Genomic DNA, 22,343 nt, shown 5'->3' with positions numbered 1-22,343 from the left:
GCTTTATATCGGAACGAGCATCACAGTGTCTGAAATTCAAGAGATCTCATGAGGCACTTTCAGTTGGTAGTATCGGTCAAGGCGCTAAGAAGTGTATTCAGTCAATATTCGCTCTCGTCTTTCGCCGTTCACTGGGAAAAAGAATTTCTACGTTCTACCTCAAGTTACACTGAATCTTCCCATCCAGAGGATTGATTCCACCAAATTACAGCTTCCGGTAGATATCGCCCTCGCTGATCCGATGTTTACGGAGCCTGGCTGCGTGGATGTGATCATTGGAGCAAGCCTGTTCTTCGACCTGCTTCACAAGGAGAAGATCAGATTAGGATATGACGGGCCTATCGTACAAAATACATCACTCGGCTGGATTGTATGCGGTAACCTTCCTACCGAGACAGAAGTGTGCAGATCGCACATTGTCAACACGTGTACGGAGAAGCTCGGCGATCTACTTACACGATTCTGGGAGCTGGAGTCGTATAAAACGAACAGTGTGCTATCGCTAGAGAAATTCTCCTATGAGAAGCTGTTCGATCGCACAACAGTTCGTGGTGCAAGTGACCGTTTCATTGTCACGCTTCCGAAGAAGAATCCATCAATCCATCAGCTCGGAGATTCACGATCTACGGTGATGTGACGATTCCTCTCCCTGAAGCGTCGTCTGGATACAAATCCTGAAGCTGCAAGTGAATTTATTCACGAATACCTCCACATGGCTGAAACAAGAAAGGGTATACTGGCCAGAAACCCAAGAAGTTGTATTGTAAGAACTGGATCGATCGCAGCTCGAGGAAAGTTCTGCTGTAGTAGAACTTCAAGACGTTCGTACGTCGTTTGAGATTGATGACTCAAGTGCTATCACCAAAATTCTTGGGCTGATTTGGGAGCCTAGGATCGACGTTTTTCGCTTCAAGGTGCCGGAGTGGAACTCATCGGTCATCTGCAAGCGATCAGGTATCTCCGATTTTGCTCGTTTTTTTATCCTCTCGGGCTAATTGGAACTGTGACCGTTTCTGCCAAAATATTCGTCCAAAGTCTCTGTAAACCGAAGGTCTCTTGGGACGAACCCCTGCAAAACAAACTTCGGGAGCAATGGAGTTTAGAATGAGTCTGTCCATGCTTGAATTACTGGAAATCCCAAGGTGGATCGCTTATAGGAAAATCTGTCTTTCTGTGGAGCTTGATGGTTTATGTGATGCTTCGACGAAGGCCTACGGGGCGTGCATATATATTCGGTGTACGCATTCAGATGGGACAATCACCACTAATCTGCTGGTAGCAAAGTCACGAGTCTCCCCGCTAGCAGAGCTGGGAAAGAAAAGGGAGCAGCTCACAATTCCTCGGCTAGAGTTGTCCTCCGCTGTGCTGTTAGCTTATCTCTACGAGAAAACAGTTGCAAGCATTCCAGTTTCCGCCCAGTCATATTTCCACACCGACTCCATGATTGTGCGTTACTGGATCTCATCAAATCCATCACGGTACTAAATGTTCGTGGCGAACAGGATCTCGGAAGTGCAAAACCTTAAAAAATGGTACTTGGGGACACGTAGCAGGAACGGAGAATCCAGTGGATGCACTTTCGCACGGCATTACACCCGGAAATTATAAACAATTTGCTGTAGTGGTAAGGTCCACCCTGGTTGAAACAAGAAAGAGAATACTTGCCAGAAACCTAAGAAGTTGTATTGGAAGAACTGGATCGATCGCACCTCGAAAAAAGTTCTGCTGTAGTATCCGTAGCTACAATCTCACCACCAAGTGACATCTTCAGCCTACGTTCCACGTTGCACCGGCTGGAAAAACTTGTTGCACTACTGCTGCGTTTTAAATACAACACTCTCCATGCACGCGGGTCAATCTCCAAAAGGCTCGGTGCGGCTACACTCTCGGTTCTGAAGGACGCGATACTGAAACTAGGGAAAATTGTCCCAGCATGAATGTTTCTCCCAAGAAATCGTCGACCTTGAAAGAAAGGGGGAAGTTCGCCCAACGTCTCGAATCAGGACATTACACCCACGATTGATTGAAGGTGTACTCCGAGTCGGCGGCCGGCTGGAAAATGCCGCAATCTCCATGAATCGGAAGCATCCCATACTGTTTGACAAAAATCATCCGCTGACATTCATGACCTCAACTGTTGGTAGCCAGTGTACGCGAACAATATTGGCCTCTCAGCGCTCGTAGTCTTGCTCGTACGATTGTGCACAGATGTCTCACCTGTTTCCGTAATAAGTCAGTCGTGCAGGATCAATTGATGGCCGATCTCCCAGTGGAACGTCACTCCAGTCACTCCAGCTCCACCATTGCTCCGGGTTGGCGTTGATTATTGTGGTCTTTTCCTGATATGCTACCCCAACAGAAGGCGAACTACAGTGAAGCATTACGCTGCAATCTTCGTATGCCTGGTCACCAAAGCGGTTCATATTGAGATGGTTGCAGATTTAACGATTTCAGGATTCCTGGTCGCTCTGAAGAGGTTCGTAGCCAGGTGGGAGAAACCGGTTCTCATAATGTGCGACAACGGGTCCAACTTTGTTGGAGCAAGGCGGCAGCTAGACGAATTAGCTACACTTTTCAAGGATCAGTAGTCCCAGTGTTCAATCGCAGCTAGCCCTGTGAACATAGGGATGAATTTAAATTCATTCCAGCCAAATCCACAAACTTCGGCGGTTTGTGGGAGGCGGCAGTCAAGTCAATGAAGCAGTATTTGAAGAAGACGATTGGCCTCAGAACGGTTACTCCCGAGAGCTCAACACGGTCTTGACACAAATCGAAGCGTGTCTGAACTCCAGGCCGCTCACGCAAATCAGCAACGATCCTAACGGCTTGAGCTTACTGACACCCGGCCATTTTCTTGTGCAGCGACCGCTGACTGCAGTGGCAGGGCCGTGGCTGATATTCCAGAGGGTCAACTCTCCAGGTGGAAACAGGCGGAAAACATTGTCCAGTGAGTGTGGTCCAGTTGGTCCACGCAATACTTGTCCGACCTGCATAACTGGACCAAGTGGTCCTGGCAGAAGAAGAATTTTTGTTCCAGTACAGATCTTCAAAGTTCATCTGTGTTATCATCTCTTTTGAACCGGGCGGCAAGTGATCAACCTGATTTTAACATCCTGGCCTAAGCAACTATCGTACTCACGTTCGAGTTACGCGTAGAGTGTGTTGAAGAACCAGCCATTGATCTTCAACCTGCAGATTTTCTCACTGGCCACCACCCAATCATGTGCCTTTGCATATCGCCCATCATCGCCTGTTCTCAGCTTGTGTTCTCAGCAGTTCTAAAGCACATCAGCGAGTATGCGTATGCTCCCGATGAAGTTGAGAGATTTGCAGCTCTACGATCCGAGCTTCCCTTCGCTAATCTTTTCTCGTCCCTGTGTTCTTCGCCGAATGTCTCGTGTTCTCTTGTTGATTGGTTGTTGCCTAGATTTTTAGCTAGAAAAATGTATTGGAAGAAAACCATTTTCTTCGGTGGGCTTTGATCCCATGAAACCAGTACGCTAGACAGGCGCTTCCCTGCTAAGCTACGAAGGAAGTTATTTCCCGAAAATCAGCTAATAAACGACATTTTTGCCAGGATATCAGTTTTTGTTTTGCTGAGTACAAGTCTGTGCGAATTTCGCTGAGCTGCAGAAATACAAAATGAGTCCCCGCTGTCCCCTTTCAAATCGAATGTATGTATTATTATCATATCTATCCTAAAAGGTCGTCTCCGGGAAATGTTGTTATTGGTTTCACTTGGAACGCCCGTCATACAAGAAATGAGATAAGTAAAAACGAAACATGCATTTGACACGATTTGCCTACCTTGCACGGCAGATATGCATGTGTTCCTATCTGTGTGGTCACGTTACTGACTCCGCTCCCGTCCAGGTATGGTCCGGCGAAAAACGTTCCACCGGAGTTGAGCTTGTTTAACGCTAAGGACGTACTGATGTCTCCTGTGACGTAATCTGCAATTAAACAAGGAACAGGGAAATCGATTCAGTAAAAAAAGATAAAAGAAACATTACAGATTTTGTTAATGAGTTCCTGGAAAGTTTAATGACTTTATTTAAGCTCGTGGAAAACAGTGTTGGAATGTTGTTTTTGCATGAAGACGGTCGAATTTTATTCCATTTCAGAATCGAACAATACCTACATAAGATTTAAAAATTTATCTAAGCTAGCAATAAATTATGTTGCTGAGACTACGCCACTACAATGCATGAGGAATTTAGTTTAGTCGCCTGCTTCCAACAACGGGCCAGCACTTCCGGTAAAGTGGAGACAGCCAGGCAATAAATGTTGTGAAAATTTCACTGCAATTGCGGGAGATTACTTGCTTGCTTCCTTTCGCCGGCGCTCCTAAGCTTTAATGCGGAGTAAACATCTCGAGGAAATAATGGAGTCAATAAAACAGATTTACGACCTTTGATAATAGGATGCGCTGTTGGAGTAGTGAAATCTAAACACTTGGTTATTGTGTTTCGCAACATACTGAGCATGTTTTGAGATTAGTATCAGTAGAATTCAATATCTTAATTCAGAGGTTTGAAGTGTTGAGGGGAATTGTTTAGTATTCGAGGCTGTGTTATTATTGTTTCTCTTTCAATAATAAATTATCAAAATAGCTTAGAATAAGTCGAATAATGATGGGGGGGTCCCGTAGCGTAGTTGGCTACACGTTCGCCGTACAAGCGAATGGTCATGGGTTCGATTCCCAGCCCCTCCACCAAAACCCTCGTCAGTCGTCGGATGCGCAGCCTATGCGGTGGCGTATTAGGGTGCGAGCCTTACCGACACGGCTGCCTGATGACGACTGACAACTTGTTCTTCTCGGAGGCATTCCTCCAACGTTACCCAGATAAATGGCAACCGAACAAGGCAACGATCATTGGATACACGACATGGACAAAACGGACACAATGGATTCACGATGAGATGGACCAGCAACGATAACAACAATGAATAATGGAAAAATCTAAAAATAGATTCTGTGTGGATTCTGGCTGCAGAATACCACAGTAGATCTCGGCACAGTAGCGGTTAACTAACACAGAGTGCCTACCAAATAAAGAAATGAATAAAAAAAAAAAAGTCGAATAATGGAGGATTTTTTTTAATGGTCAACCAAGATTATTGCCATTGTGGTTACTCTTAGGTTTTGTATGGCGATAGCACTTAGATGCAGAGAAGCCGAGCTCAACTGGGCAGAGCGTTACGATCGATAATCATTATCAATGGCAGTAAAAAAAATTGCGTGACAATCGGTGTTGCTAAAATTCTTCTCAAATATCAATCTTTGTTATCTGCTTTTCTACGGAAAATGTGACTAATTCCCCAAAAATTTTAAACCTTGAGTTCTGTGAAATCCTAAACCGATTTTTAGTTAGTTAGATAAGATGCAATGCCACGTGCCACAAAGTACTGGGGTAGGGAGGATAGGACGTTGATTGGTGACAATCGATGGTCTAGTAAATGGAGAAAGGGGTCGTACACTAATTACGTAAGCACTTAAGGGGGAGGGGGGTTCTGCATAAGAACCTTACATAAACTGTTTAAAATTTTGGCATATACAATTTTGGAAGACCATTGTGTTGAAATCTTACAATTTTGTATTATATTAGTACATGTGTATGCCAAGGTTTTATATAATGATTGTAAGATTGGTTTTTTTGGGTGCACTGCACACCCAACAAACATTAAAGTCTGATAAAGCGCCTTTATAGCCAAAAATAGGCTCTTTCTGCCAACAGCTAGTGACGATCCCCGGAACCGATTCAGTATAACCGACAAACAAACAAATTGCATCCTTCTCTGCCCTCCGAGTGCCAAAGTAGGTGATGTTGTAAGTAATTTTTAATTCCAAAGTGACTAGGCCGTCACGTATGTAGTTTGAAATTTCCAAAGAGATCATGAAAGCTGTTGACTTTTGGCATCCTCACCTCTCTCATGCCAATACAACGCCAAAATAAGCGCCTCGGGGGTTTCATCGAAAATTGAATGCCACATGTCGCCACATTTCAAAGACTAGTTGTTTGGTCTGCCCGTTATAAGCTCTGTCAATTATGCTTATCAACTTGATAAACTATATTCTTTGGTAATCCTCTTTTCAATCTTGCTGACAGTCGCATCGCATACCATCAAGGTTGGTACCGGAGCCTCACGGCACGGCTCAGTCGTTGCGACGAGGGAGAAAGGGAGAACACGAGATCCTCGAGAACATGCCAGGTCTTCACTTTTGACTATCTGATGATATGATATAAGCTCGGTGAAACTCCTTGAGGCAATAAAATCATCCGACATGAGCCGGAATGCTTCCACACGGAGCCGGGTTGAAATATTCCTCCCAGCGCGTTCGAAAAGTTTACCTTAGTAAGGGGAGGTGATTTTCATGGGGTTTTATTCGTCAATTTCATATCGGCCAATAGGATGGGAAGTTGATGGAGTGGAACATCATGACACGGCGTAAAGATACAATACGAGCTGGTGTGGCAAGCGCAACTGGTTTATGTTTGAAGATTGATGACTTTGTAAATCAGTTGTTTTCGAGGCCGTTCACAAAACGATATTATTGATGTATTCATGATTGATAACATTTATGAATATTTTCGAAATTACATAAGTTTTGTGGTTTTTAATGCTGCATGATATTGAAGGTTGCGTTAGAATTTGCATGTGAAACTTGACGAACTAGGGTAAATGATAGGGATCATGTGTCTGTTTAGCATCTTTCGGAATCATATTTCTAATTACATTTATGTAACAAAATAACCAAAATAAAGCCAAAAGTCCAAAATATATTCAGATGTCCAAAACACCATTACCTAGATTTTTTTACAATTCTCTAAAACGACTGTACCTTACAGCCAGTTAAACAATATAGCTAGCTGATGCCATTTAGAAATTGTAGAAAATCCTAATCATATTGATAATATTCGCATTTCAAAAAAGTGGTTATATTTCGTTGTCGGAAAACTCATGAGGCAAAACGCCTTCAAGCTGGCAGCTCTTTGGGAACAACGCATTCTAGTATGGATAGTGCGTGGAGACGCGTAGTACCGTCTCATCGAAAAATTAGATGTTTCATCAAAATGTGGAAAATTTCGGTTTTTCCAACTTTCTTATCTTTTATTATGACACTTTTTTTGCCTAACCTACATCACTTTAGGTTTAGTTTCGTTACGGCCGTACCAAATAAGGTAAATATGATGGAATACCCAAAAGGCGCTTTGCCCCGGGGGCATGTGAGTAGTGGGATGTGAGAATTTAAAAGTGAATATTGAGAAGTGAGAGGTGAGAAGTGAGAAATTAGTGAAAAAAGTGAAAAGTGCGAAATAGTAAGTGAGAAGTAGTATCACCGACGAGCCGACGTGTCACTGGCGCTCTCTGATTGTCCCACAGTTTTTAACGGTCATTCGCTTTTCCGGGCGATCGCTCCTGTCAAATAAGCCAAGACACAACTCCGGTGCAATGTTAATAAACGTAGGTAGGTGGTTATGCTATGAAAACTTCGCGAGCCTAGTAGTAGTAAGTGTAGTAAGTAACTGTAGTAAGAAGTAGTGTAGTAAAAAGTGAAAATTGAGAAGGGAGAAGTGATAAGTGAGAACTAAGAACTTAGAACTAAGAATTAAGAAGTTAACAGTGAGAAATAAGAACTGAGAAAGGAATGTGAAGAGAAGTGAGTTGTAAAATAAAGTATGCTAACAATGAGAAATGAGTATTGAGAAATGAGAAATTATTATTTTTACCATCTTTCTTCGTGTATCTTATTGTTCATTCCTCCTCTTCTTTCTTTCTTCATGTCCCTTCTTCTTTATTCCTTCGTTCCTCTCACTCTTCCCTTCTTCCTACTTCCACCTTCCTTTTTTATTTCTTTCTCTTTCTTCCTTGTTCTTTGTTCCGTTTACCACTTTATTTCCTTCTTCTTCCTTTATATATCTTCCTTCTTTCTTCTTCCTCTTCCTTTTTCCTGCTTTGTTCTTCATTTCTTCTTCCTTCTTTCTTTGTCCTCCGTTCATTTTTCTACCTCCTTTTCCTTCTATTTTCTTCTTCTGTCTTTCATCTTTCTTCTTGGTTCTTCTTTCTTCCTTCTTCCTTTCTCCTCTTTTCAAACCTCCTACTAATTTCTTCCTCTTGTTTCCATCTTTTTTATTGCTTCTTCCTTCTTCCTTTTTGCTTATTCTCTCCAGCCTTTTCCTTCTTTTTTATTTTATTTTTCTATCTTTATTCTTCCTTCTTCCTTTTTCCTGCTTTTTCCATCTTATGTCGTTTTTATTTCTCCTGTTCCCATCCTTCATATTCCTTCTTCCATTTATGGAGTTCGTTTTTGGAGAGAAATGATAGTTTTTCGGTTTACTCGTGTAAATCCCTGTCCTTCATATTACCCTCAAAGCTTCAAAGGGTTTTGAAAATGCTCCTGGCTTCTTTTTCTTATTCTTATTCAATGGCTGTACATTCTAACTAGATCTTGGCCTGCTTTTCAAATTTAAATCTTTTCTATGGCCGCCATTGCATGAGTATGTATCTTGTGTGGCAAGTACAATGGATACACTATGCCCAGGGTTTCGGGAAAGTGTCCAACCCGAAAACATCCTAGACCAGACCGAGAATCGAACTCGCCATCTCCGGAATAGCAATCCTAAACCTTTGTTGGTAGGGCTACTGTAGATCCTTTAGTGGCGTTAATGGCTGCTTCAACTGTATTCCAGCAGTCGTCAAGAGGGGCCCATCGAGCTCATTCTCTTTCGGCAACGGGGTCTTCCTTAGCCGTGCGGTAAGATGCGCGGCTACAAAGCAAAGCCATGCTAAAGGTGACTGGGTTCGATTTCCAGTCCCTGGGCATTAACGTATCATCGTGTTAGCCTCATGATATACATATGCAAAAATGGTAGCTTGGCAAAGAAACTTCGCAGTTAGCACCTGTGGAAGTGTCTAATAACCACTAAGCTGCGAAGCGGCAATGTTCCAGTGGAGGATGTGATGCCAATAAGAAGAAGAACGCTACATTGAGATTCTTCGCGTATACAGTGGCGACATCAGATTGCTTTAGTCGCTTCAGATCATACCGCTGCGTTCGTCGGTACCGACCATTGTTCATGACTGGCGCAGTTTAACCATCACCAGATACCCGAGCAACCAAAGAACATCTACGTCTCCTATACGCGGACGACACCCTGAATGTTGTGACTGTGTTGTGAAAATTGTGACTAAATCGGGTCACACATAAGCTACTGTGATCTATGTACAACATGTGTGCTGCTCGGGTTCCGGCACGAACGCGTATCCGAACCAAAGCAGCGGTTAGTGCAGTCCATCGGCATGTATGCAACGGGCAACATCATCTCTCCGGCTCCAGTCTCAAGATTAATGGGCAGCCGATCCCACACCGGAAACTCGTCAAGGTCCTCGGACTTTCCATCGACTGAGAACTGTCTTTTGTCCCTCGTTTCCAACCAGCCAAAACCGGCTGCAAATCGACGATTATCCTTGTTAAAACCTTATCAAAACCGCATAGGACAAACAACAGGGCCTCTCGGTATCGTATCGGACAATCGTTGATTTACAGCAGCACGTCGGGAGCTTGTCAGCATATTCTTCTCAATTTTCAATCATTGCCTCCGGACTTCCTCCCCCTACACCTGCTGAGGCTGCCTGTGCCGAAGCGGGTGTCCTCCCATTTCGCTACCATGTGCAAGCGGCTATTTGCCAAAAAGCTGCAGCATACGACTCCGCCACATCCGGAGCCCACAGGGTTCCTTTATAGTTCAAGGGGATCGATGGCCAGCGTCAGCCTCTCCCTAGTGGCTAGACATGGGCAGTTCCCTTTCGAGACAAGGAGACGGCTTAGGCGTTACTGTTAACAACCTGACGGCGTCGGATAGCCTTCCTGAACCGCTACTCTGTTTATGACCGTTACCTTTCCCTCCGACAAACCGGTCCTAGTCCTGACTGATTCGGCCAGAGCCATCGCTGCGCTGCAAAGTGACCATCCGAAACGCCTGGATCCCGGACCACTGTGGGGTGCCAGGGAGCGTAACTGCGGACACTCTTGCTGGAGTCGGGCATCAATGCCGGTGTTTCATGACATCGGTTCCCCATGCTGACGTTAAAGCCTGGATCAAACAGATCGTTAGCCGGGATTGGAAGAACTAATGGGCAGCTTCCAGGACCTCGCAGCTTCGGAAGTTCAAAGGATCCACGGCATCATCATCTCCCGCCATAGTTTTGGTGGAAGGCCCTTTGGTATTGTTTGTGAAATCTGCGAAATAGAAAACTCAGTAGGTTCACATGTGATTTGCCGTTGTTCAAAGTTTGACATTCCTCGATCCAGCTACGGAATATCGACGAATATACGAGATGCCTTGGCTGACAATAGCGCAAGCCCATCAGCCCTAATCTGCTTCCTCAAAGATGTAGGGCTGTAGTACCAGATCTAGATTAAGCTTGAGCCTACCGGGCACTCCCTAAGACCCACCCACAGAGGTATGCGGGCCTCCCTGGTTATTCCAGGGTGTAAGTCCCTCCCACCAGTGACCAGGCTACATGAGTCCTCCGCTCCTAAATTATTATATCATTCCAGTTCGAGACAGCAGCTCGATCGGTCGTCCTTTCCGCTCGCGCATTTTTTCCAAGTGTTTTTTGCGAAGAAACGCATTTCGACCAGGACTTCAGTCTTGGCATGTTCATCATTGAAAATGGCTGCTAGTGTGGAACTCGTCAACTGGAACGCTTGCTCGCTCAAAAGCAAAACAATCGAACTGACGTATTTCCTCCAAGAGAGAGAGATCGACGTGGCGTTCATCACCAAGACGCACTTAAAACTGGAGGTGAACTTCTACATCCCGGGATTTCGTATCGTGCGACTCGACCGGCCCACCAGGAGAGGTGGTGTGGCCATCGCTCTTCGCTACAACGTCAATTGTCGCCTGCTGCCAAGCTTCCGACTGAACATCATCGATGCCATCGCTGTCGAAGTGACCACTTCCGTCGGCACAATCACGCTCATCGCGGCGTACTGCCCAACTCAAGTTGAAGCCGGCGATGGTTCATAGGCCGCCGTTCGGAGGGACATCGTCAAGTTAACGCGGAGACAAGTCCAGTTTATCATTGCCAGCGACCTGAATTCCAAGCACCAAGCCTGGGGCAACGGTCGCGGCATCCAAAACGGTACCATCTGGAGCAACGACATAGAGGAAGGCCACTACACGATCCTGAGCCCAGATGACGCCACTCGACTGAGTCGATCGACAATCGACTTGTACATCACCAACATAAACGACCACGTCTCGCAGCCGGTCTTCTACCAGGAGCTCAGTTCGGTGGTGGCGGAAGTGGGCTCCTCGGTCAATCGGCATGAGCAGTTCCGGCGAAACTACTTCAAGTCGACTAGGGCCGGTTCCAAAGGTGCGTGGACTACGAGGCCAAGTCTCGGCCCATTCCACCTTTGATCCCACTAGACAATAATGGCTCTAAGGATCGCTCGATAACTCCTGCAGAGAAAGTCGCTGAAATAGATCGTCACTTCGTCAGCTCACACAATCTTGGGCAGAACATCGTCAGTCCACACGAAGCTTGACGGCTGCTTCGTGCATGTTAACAACATCCATTTGATTCCCAACAACTTTTCGGAGGAGTTGGAGATCTCAGCTGGCGAATTGACGACCTTTATCAAATCATCGAAGAACATCCTTCATATGCAGGCTTCGACAGCATCCTGAATCTCGAGCTCGAGCAAACACATGAGAGCTCCGTTTTTTGAGCACCTCTCCGGCTCAGAAACATCCCATAGTCCTTAAAGTTAGCGAAAGTCATACCATCCGGAAGCCTGGGAAGGATCCTTCCTCACCCGAAAGTTATCGTCCCATCAGCCTTCTCTCAGGATTATCCAAGCTATTCGAAAAAGCTATTCATCACCGGTTACTTGAGTCTGCCGAAAATCTCAACATCTTGCTCGAGGAACAGTTTGGTTTCCGTCGCGATCGGTCAACCGTACACCAATTGACTCGAGTTACCAACGTCCTCAGACTGAACAAGTTTGTCTCAAAAACATCCGCCATGGGCTTACTCGATGTTGAGAAGGCATTCGACAATGTATGGCATGATGGGATGGTATACAAACTACAACGCTACATTCTTCCAAACTATCTGGTCAACAATTACCTGTCGGCAAGGACATTTCGGGTCTCAATCAGCGGAGCGAGTTTCAATGCGCACAACATCGTCGCAGGCATCCCCCAGGGCAGTATCCTCGGGTCCCTGCTGGTTAACCTGGTCTCCTCCGACATGCCAGAACCTCCAGAAGGCAGCATTCTGCCTCTATTCGCAGATGACACCTCCATTGTCTGCAATGGTAGAGTGATCAGAGCACTAGTGGCAAAACTCCCACTAGTGAAAAGTACGGGGGGGGATAAAAAAAAGGAAACGAAAAAAAGCTCAAAATGCAAATAATCCATTGAAAATTTAAAATTTTAATGGAAAATAATAGCAAAGAATCTTTAGAGAAAGCAAAGGATATGAATATTTGTAGCATATTTATCCAGTAGTGAATTTAGCATAAACTTTATAAAATAAAAAAAAAAATACTGGAACTTATTTCTGTAGAAATTTTTCTTTTTCTTTTTGGAAAAGTGCCGAGCAAAAACTTTTAAAGTACTTTTAGAATTAGAGGGTTTTGTTTTTAAAATTTGTAATTTAAAAATCAAGTCTGAAACTCAAACTGGTTGAATCAATAAGGGCAATGGTCAGATGTACTTTTGAAATCACAGATGTGTTGTCTGAACCTGGCTGTTTTATAAACTTCTTGCATATGTTTGGAATTGCAGGATTCCCAGACTATACGGAATACATGTGAAGTCTGAAGCAGAATCGGTGGAGCACGTCATATCAGCCCATGTTCCTCAAATTATTGGAATGCCATGCTACTTGTTGGTGGCATAGATACAACCTCGGGTCAACCCGTAAAGAGGATGCAATGGACGCTAAACTCACCCATGCAAGAGTCGTAAGGAAGTCATTTCGGCTCATGCACAGCGGTTGCTGCCTGGGCGCTTCCAAACCCCCGCATGATCTGCGATGTCTTCTCAGGTATCCAGTTGCAGCTTTTCGTTTACCTTACTCCATGCAAAGGTACGAAACACTGAAAACAACCTAGATTTTTGAGAGCTACAGTTCCACTTGTTTTATAAAAAATAAAACATTCTTCCAAACAAGTTCTAAAATAAATCTCCATACTTTGTACAAATGGCAAATCAAATACACAATACATTGGCTATACGCCACTTAGATTGGTTTTCTTCTCAGTAGTCAGCACCCATGTACATGTGGCATTCATCAAGTGGGATCCAATTTTCACACACTCACTGAGCTTTAGGCCCAATGCCCTAAGATACCCAGCATCAAATGTAGTCGTGCACACGACACACGTATATGTGTGCATTACTCTATTTGATACTGGGTACCTTGCGTGGACGCGGTGTGCACGCAGCCTAAAAAACCGGCCCTTAGGGGTACATAGGGCCAACGTACGTAGATCTCCATACTTGACTTGAGCCCAAGTCTGATTTCTATCTACTGCGTTCATTTTTCTGTCAGGGGTTCAGAGCAAGGAGATCCTTGCTCTGCCTCTTCTGCGATGGCCTGCCGAATTCCTGTGTAGCGCTTGCTTGGAGATCTCGTCACCGTTGTTATGTGGTGCGTGGCCGGCCTACGTTCGTTCATACTGTGGAGTTGATGTTGATATCGAGTTCGGTGGCATGGGCTCAGCATTCGGGATCCAGTAGTAAGGCCACCAGGTCCGAACTGTAAAACGTAGACATCGGTTGATGAATACTTGCAAATCTATGTGATCTCTGCTAATACGCACAAAGTCTCACTGGTCTATAACATCACAGATTTCACGTATTCGAGGTTTGGGGCACTGCCTGGACCGATTGGATCTCCATGTTCTATGTTGATCTTGTGCCGCCACCCGACGTTGGCTGGCTTTGGTTTTCGACCTTCTTTCCACTGTTTGCCCGTCTACCGTGGAGTTGGAGTTGTTCACATCCAATGATTTGGTCTTATTGACGTTGATGAGTGGGAGCGTACGACCAGGTCATTTTACTCTACATGGTAGAGCGATGTTGCACTGGTAGAGCATTATCATCATCTAGGCCGAAGTCATTCTATTATTCTATGGCGGTGGGCTGGTAGAGTGGCCAATGATTTCCTCGATTACGATGGGCAATAGCAACATAGATATAATTCATCCATCCTTGCCTTACGCTAGCGATTCCATTGTGCAGGAGTCTGGATTTTGTCTAGACCTCCCTTGCTTCTAGGGACGTCCTGCAGTTTTTTTGTGATTTAGATGATTGAAGGCTTGTCCATGGTCAATCAGTAACAAATAGAGGGACTCGTGAAATCCATTGTCCTGCTCCAGGATGACGCAAAGCTTGGCAGTATGGTTCTCACATGGTCACCCGGAATCCTGCCTGCTGTCGTCGGAGACTTGTCAACCTTTCCCTATATCCGAATTAGAATAAAAAAAAAGAGTCGTCAAAACATGAAGAATTTGTGCTAAGGTCGAGCAACGTATCAGCTGATCAGTTAGATCGGTGAGTGACTAACATGTCGCGCCTTTCCCTGGCATCCACGGACTTGTCCTTGTTCCAATCAGGCGTCGTGAAATATCGAACAGTAGGCGATGATTGCCGGTTGTTTCGACTTTCTTCCCATCGTCGGCCGGGGCGTTCGTCTGCAGCCAACAACTTACTTTTTTAGAACCGCTTCTAGTTGACATCGCGTTTGACTATCATCGTCTAATTCGTGAGATCCGGCAACGCATTGCTCGATTTCAGCGGTGGGAGGAGATTGTCGGGTAACGAATCAACATAGACCAACTATGTTATGAAAACTCATATGTGAATATGTACATACGTTATGTGGAAGATATTGATTTGGAAAATGTATTGGAGGTAACCACTTTCCCATCGAAGGGAATAAAATACTACGAGTGCTGAAAAAAACGAGTTTTGCAACGAGCCGCACACGCTATTTTTTGCAATGACGAAAAATGGACTTTAATTTGATAAATCTGTAGGGGAAGTGCACCGGTTTTGGCCAACTTAGTGCCTATTTTGGCCAACCCTGAAAACACATATTTTTCCAAAATAATCGATCAGTTGAAAGCAGCGTTGAAGCGTGAGGGATATATCTCTTGTTGGAACTAATAAAACCCTTGCGAATTGCTTTATTTTTGGAGTTATTTGCAAAATTTGCCAAATTAGGAACATGGCCAAAACCGGTACAGTTCCCCTACCAAAATTGTACAGTCTAATTTACTGCACATGATCATTCTTGCCAATAAATCATGTTGTTGCAATAGATGAAGCGTGAAGCGATAGATGTACTTGCCTTTGAAAATTTTGATTTCATGTTCACCAAACTATTTCATTTTTTACGCGTTACAGAGAATTCACTATTTGAACACTTAACCAAACTTATTCAGCAAAATGTAGTCATGTAACTACTGTTCTGATGTTGGTTTTTCATTATAGCACCCAAATGAGTGTTATAATGAATATTATGCAACCCATTTGAGTTACATAATGTTCATTAAAGCACCCATTTCGTTGGTATGGAAAAGTAGGCCGTTTTATCACTCAAAGACGAACTGTAAACCAGATATTATGATCAGGAATCGCAAAAAAAAAAAAAATTCCACAAAAAAAAATTTTTTTTTCCGCCCCCTCAACTGGAAAACTGAAGAGGGGGGGTGACATAAAATAAATTTAATATTTGTATCGGCCTAAATATGTGAAGAAATCGGTGTCTCACCAAAATTGGCACACTTGAACAAAAATAAGTTTTCATCGTGAACTTTTAATCAAGTTCTTCAAGCTTATATCAAAAACAAAATAGTTAATAATTCAACGGGCCATTACACAGTTCGGTTTTATTCACCATTTTCATTCGTTTTGCAATATTAAGATTTGCGTAATATTAAGATTTTCGACACTTCACGCCACGATGTTGATGCGTTTGCATCAACAAAATAACGACAGTAGGGCTTGAAATGTTTTTAAGTACAACCTGAAAGTTGTTTCCTCTCTTCGTTTTATGATAATCGAGGACACACTACCTGGGTTCGCCATCCCAGGTGCCTGGTTGCAGATTTCCTTCACCTTCGTTAAAAAAGACTGTGGACAGTGCGTGGAGGCGCGTAGTACATTGTAGTTAGTCCCAACAAGGTGTTTTGCCTCACCAAAATGTTAGCTTTCTATTCATTATTTTACCACTTCTTTCATCTAATCTACACAGTTTAAAGCAAGGACGGAAATCTTCGTTTTACTATCAGTTGCATCGATGCTCAGTAGGCAGCTTCGTCATAGATTCGTGTTTGTTTTGATCAGACGCTCGGCGATGCAGGCACGAACATCTCGCAGCATGCTGTCAAACTTCCATACCAAATTTACCGCCCGATCTTCAATAGCCGATTGATAATCGAGCGCAAAAAATGAATATCTACCGGGGCTGAAATGAATATTTTGAATTGTGGTTAATTTGCACCGATAAATGATGATTATTTTACTTTATATACTAAACAAATGCATATATTTTAAGAATCTGACTTCAAAATTTTGAATCCATGCCCCGCAGTATGAAATGATATTCATATTTTGAGATTTCAAATTGAATATCAATGTTCCAAACTGAAGATTCATTTTGACACCGCACAAAACAACGCTGACACCGAGAGTCGACGCTTGCTGCCAGGGACGGGAACGGTTGACATTTCTTTTTATCATTCGTTCTGCCACGCAGTCAAAGAAAAACAAAACCACGGCAGCCGCAGCAGCAGCCACGACCAAGCAGACGAGAGTCAGCACAGGATTTTATTATTTTCTCTCCCCACAATTAATGTTTCTGTACGCTCATTTCACGACGTATGACCGTTTTTGGTGGTAAGTGATTATTTTATTACTCCTTGCTCATTTTAGAGGCTAGAACTGATGAATTAGTACTATCGGCTAGCATTCTTTCTAGGCTTTGCGCCACAGGCAATTTGACTCGATTCTGTTCTGTTTGCGCTGCGCACGAACCGAAACAAGAAATCTCATGCAAATGCTGACCGCACCGACGGCTCGACTTTCACGCAGCAGCAGGCAGCAGCAAACAAACAGTTTGCCTCATCAACAAAAAAATGTCACAATGAGGCGTACATTTTTTTTTAAAACTGTTTCGGTTTGTGCGGTGCGTGAAATTTGACCGGATAAAATGTAAACATTCGCATAATCACAGTGTTTTACTGTAAATTTCCCAACACTGCTTGCTGCTGTTCGTGCACATGCCGTCCTATTCATTCGCACATTCAAATTCGGGAAGGACTAGCAACTTGATTGTGTGTTGGATGTCAGCTGTTTGAGTGTAGTTGAACTGACTTTTTCTGTCCCTGGTTTAAAGTTCACTTTTGTTATGCCTATTTTAACCATTTTGATTACTGCTCTTAGATGATGTATCAAAGGTCACCTTTATTTTCATCATGAGCAAACCGGTGCAGCGTGGTGAGGCTGTAAATGCAAAGGCAGCGCGACACGAGTCATCACGTTCCGCCTTACCAACGATGAAAACGAAATTTCAAGTATGTCGCAACATGGCATAGATAAAACAAATGCTTATTTCGTCGTCTGTTTCTGAATTAATGGGATTTAAACTTCTGAAATCGTGAGGTCGAAATTAAATAACGACGCGTTTCAGTTGTCAAGCGCGGCATTGGTCTGCAAAAGGACGATTGTTTAGAATTGAGTAGGATCACATTATTCTGTAAGTCTATCATGTTCCTTCGACATTTTAATCGACGGTTTTATTTTATTGTCCCAGATAAAGTGCAAATCAAACATAGAGAAAGAAAACGGGAATTTTTCTGAAAACTTACAGCTTCATGGGAAGCCAATTACATCCAGTACCTATCGTTAGTTGGTCGAAAATATATCGCCGTTCGAGTATTTTCAACGATGCTTGCCTTACTGCTCCATCCTCGGAACGATTTAGCTATGGAAATTTATTCTCCTGCATCCATGAATAGAAACAGTCGCTTTCGGCACTTCAACCACAAATTTGTATATTTTTTAACCCCCCTCCACAATCAGTGAAACCCGTTGAAAATTTGAACCCGAACCAGCAAAAGATTCCTCATGCATGGCGGAGCAACGCAGTAGGAGAGCAAGAGGCCCACTCTCAATCGGTTTTCGTACATCATCCTTGGTCCTTCCATGAACTGTCGTAACTTCCGTCATTTATCGTTGTTGGTTCGATGAATGGAAGATTACCCCGTTCGCTCCCAATGACTTGGGCAAATGCTGCCTTAACGAACGAGTTGCTTGCTCGTAGGAAGGGATTTCCGCGTTGTTGGTTCATTGCTGTTGTGCCATATTTCGTCGGTACAAGCCAAGCCTGGTTGAGTGGAGTTTTCGTTTGAACCACAACCCTGGGAGAATCAGCGTCGGTTTAGTCAGTTACCCTGTACAACCTTTTGTGTGTGTATGGTGACTTTGGGGTGGGGTTCGTGTGCATCTACGAAATATGCGGTACAAAATCTTCGAAAGCGGATTGCGATTTCGATTGTGCATATCGTGTATGGAGGCTTGCAAACGATTCGTATTTCTAAAAGCACATAAACGAAAATAAATTGCAGAAACTTAAACCATAGTCGGGATGTGAAGTTTTTTTTAACGCTAAAGGCGGTGGTGTAGATGAGAGTAGACGTTCTAAATCTCAGGGGTTCTTTTCATTCATCATCATTGATACATTTGAATCCTCTTTCGGACTTGATGAAGTGGGTTATTAGAGACGATCAGAAGTTCATTTCTCTCGGGATCTTCAGAGTTAAGCATTTGTTTTTTTTTCGTTTTTTCTGCATCGAAAAGCAACGAAAAATCTAAATGCTTTTTTGTTCAACTAGATAACAGAAAAAGCTATAAATATCTTACTGCTAGCGATACCACATCGGTGTCAGCGAAATGGAAATGTTTGAATAAAACTAATTTCGATGAGTTGATCTCATACGTTCGAACCAGATTGGAGGTACTTTAATCACCACTCAAGACGATAACCAACGATAAAAATAGTCGGCTCAATCGACGGAAAACTGGTCAGCGTACCACCTGGGCAGAACTGTTGTGCAACATTAATGATATTAGGGCTAATACTTCCCTATTGGGATAGTAATCTGACAACAAAGAGCGCTATGCCGTTGCAAAAAAAAAGAGAATCCGTTTATTTCTTTCGGTTATTCGAGCCTGCCCAAGGCGATTACGTCCATTATTACTATCCACCAACAGTAGGAGTAGATCCTCTAATCGGATGCATTGGAAGTGACAAATGAGTTTCCTGTTGTTTCCCATTTTCTCCCATAGCCAGCTGGATAGCAGTAGGCTCCATACTGGGAACGAATCAACGTTCAGAACCGTAGCAATAAGTGCGGAAATTAGATAAGTGCCTAAGGTTCACACCTCTGACACACCAATCACCTTTATGTGAGAATACAAACGATCTACTTGCTTTCGTGCTGCTGCTACTTCTTCCGTTGCACCCGTCACTACAATATCGGTTGATGGCTGTCAAGCGACCCCAAGCTCTTCCTCGTCTATTCATCGTCGCCGTTATGTCGAATCAAGAACCATTCGAGGTGGTAATGTGTGTAGTTTGTGCGAGGGTTATCTACATCGAACGTCCACACAATAGCAGGGAGCTTGGGCGAACGGAGACAGACTCACTTCAAACGTCCCACAGGAGAAGCACGCAACCATTCCGACACGTTGGCAGACACGATTTTTATTATCGCAGTTGGAAATGTTGATGACAGCGTTTTTTTTATTATGAAATTCATTTCATTTTTTACGCTACCATCCTATCTCTCAATGCTTCCATACTAATTCTCCTATTATTCTATCGTTCTAAATTTCACCTATCTTTCGGTTGAACTACGAACTTTTTCACCAAATGATCACATCGCAACAAGAAGGAGAGGAAAAGATAGTTTTTCTTCCAGGAATGTTTTTTTACGGAACAAGTATCACTCAAAACACTCCACTACAAAAGCATGGGGAAATGCAAAAAAAAGCTTTCCCCACTCTTTTTCTTCGCCGACCGCCATACATTCGACGAGTGCTCCACCCGAGATCGGGGTGGACCCTCGGTGTGGTTTATGAATTTGGCTTCCAAACATGTATTTATCCTTCGTTCCAGTTTGTGAGTACCGAACGAACGAACGAACGAACAAGGTGTTTAATTTAGCTCTCTGGAAATTGGTTTTCCTTTGAAGATGTCGTGAACGCTATCAGTACAATATCAGTGAATGTTGTCACCAGCAGCACACAGCCAGAGGTGCTGAAGTGAAGTGAAAAGTTGAAAATGAGGTGACGTCGCAGTTTAGGTGTCGGTCGGTGACTCGTTCTCTTGCTACAAAGGTGGGCTTCTTACGGCGGACCTGTCAAGTTTGGTTTGCCATCGTGTGGGAAGAAGAGAAAATTAGTTACTCGGTGTAGATGGAGTTATTTCCCTGGTGGTTAAACCTTGATGTTTAATACGTTTTCGTGTTAATAATAGCCCAGAGTAGGCATTAGCAAGTTAATTGAAATAGTACGTGTGTGTGCTTTGTACTTTCAATGTCTACAAATGAAATGAAATTTTTCATTCCTAGCCATGTGGAAAAATGTCATTTACAATAATATGCTTGGGAAACTTTTTCAATAAAACTCTTTTTTTGAAACGGGATCTATTATTTAAATATGAATTATGTTTTCCATAGCTTTCATTGAGTATTTATCCCCTCCCTCTTAACCCTCTTAAGTGGAGAACGGCCGCATGAAACAAAGGCAAAAAATGTAAAGAGGAGGTTCTTATATTTGAAACTAATCACTATAAAGTTTAACCAACCGGGAGCTACCAAAGTTTTCAATCAAGTTCATCTATGGCAAAATCATAGCATAATTTTATATAATAAATCAGCAAAGGTTTATTACTCACTTTTAGGGTGAGAGCTTAAATCTAGGTGCAATGAGCTGTATGTTGGAGAACTGGACGTCCGAAGGGAAGGGGGTTTATTCAACAAACAACCCTCAGCCACAACAAAACCTCAATTCTTCAGCTGGAAGCACCAAAAACTGTCACAAAATAATGACATTATCCATCATCGGTTTTAGTGTTAATTGAAAGGTCTGAATATAGGAGAAATTTAAAGGGTACATACGCCACAGTCCAAATGGACTCTTTCAGGACTTGTTTTTAATCAACATGCATATAAAACTGTTCGATCTCAGTTGCTTTCGCATGCGATGATCCAGGAAACCATCATTGGAAAAGATAATCAATTTAAAAATGATTTGCATGTACGCAATTACCGTACGACTTGTATTCAATCTGCTGCTGCCAATCAAACTGGTTTCTATAGCCACAAAATGAACCTTTCATGAGGAATTAGAAATTTTCTACAAAACATTGAGAAAATGCAATTAAAGAAATCTAGGTGGAAGCAAATATTGAATACAAGATTTCTATAATAAGGCCGATACACATATTTAAAAAAAATTCTCCCACTCTCGGACTTTTACCATTACCTTTGAGAAATTCGCACAAATTCGTATGTTGTATGAGAGTAGCATCATTTTCATCCGTCACCACAGATATTGATTTGGGACTAATTGCTATAATACTTGGATGGGAAACAATGCGCTTTGCAAAGGCGATATCTGTCGTGGCCACGTCTTTGTGAATGCTGTGGAAGGGGAAGGATGGCTAGTGGCACACCTACTTGAGAAAGATGCAGATATGTGATCACAACATGTGTTCTGCGCTATTCAAGAAATCTCTCGGCTAAGGCCTCAGTCAAACAAGAAATCCCTGGAGAAAGGCCAAAGGGTCTATACGCGTAACCAAAGGTGTATCGACTAGTTTCAAAAGTGTCACATGCTCTTTGTGGTCCTTACAATAAAATGTGATCGGGTCTGGGTCATTTAGCATAAAGTCATTTGACATAAGGTCATTTGGCATAACGGACATTTGGCATAATTTTGAGCTACAACAAAAAAGTGGGTCATTTGGCATAACGGACATTTGGCATAATTCAGAACTGTTAAAGGGAAAGGGTTATTTGATGTGTTTTTTCACATAGTTAGAGTAGATCGAGGATATGTTCTGATAGATTTAGACTGACGATACACATTTTTCGGGAGAACGGACAAACGAAGCGGCAGAACTACTTCCGAGGAAGGGATCACATCCGTCATTGTTTAAATCCCGGAAGACGCCTACACTAAAAAAAAGAATCTTGATTCCCTTTGCTTGATTCCGGACAAACGCCTAGGCCTATATTTGAAGAA

General features: G+C 43.2%; 1 protein-coding gene across 4 annotated transcripts in view; it reads right to left on the bottom strand.

Moving 5' to 3' along the window:
- The window catches only part of LOC134227861 (zwei Ig domain protein zig-8-like), a 706,001-nt gene that overhangs the window by 112,540 nt on the left and 571,118 nt on the right, over positions 1 to 22,343 (bottom strand). For all 4 annotated transcript variants that reach the window (XM_062709547.1, XM_062709550.1, XM_062709548.1 and 1 more), the window contains one exon: positions 3,808 to 3,953. In XM_062709547.1, coding sequence (XP_062565531.1) covers positions 3,808 to 3,953 — 146 coding nt within the window. The remainder of the gene's footprint in view (positions 1 to 3,807; positions 3,954 to 22,343) is intronic.

The sequence above is a fragment of the Armigeres subalbatus genome, chromosome 3 (assembly GCF_024139115.2).
Source record: "Armigeres subalbatus isolate Guangzhou_Male chromosome 3, GZ_Asu_2, whole genome shotgun sequence".
Classification (NCBI taxonomy): Eukaryota; Metazoa; Arthropoda; class Insecta; order Diptera; family Culicidae; genus Armigeres; species Armigeres subalbatus.
The sequence above is the reverse complement of the archived record's forward strand: the minus strand, read 5'-3'. Positions and strand labels throughout refer to the sequence as shown.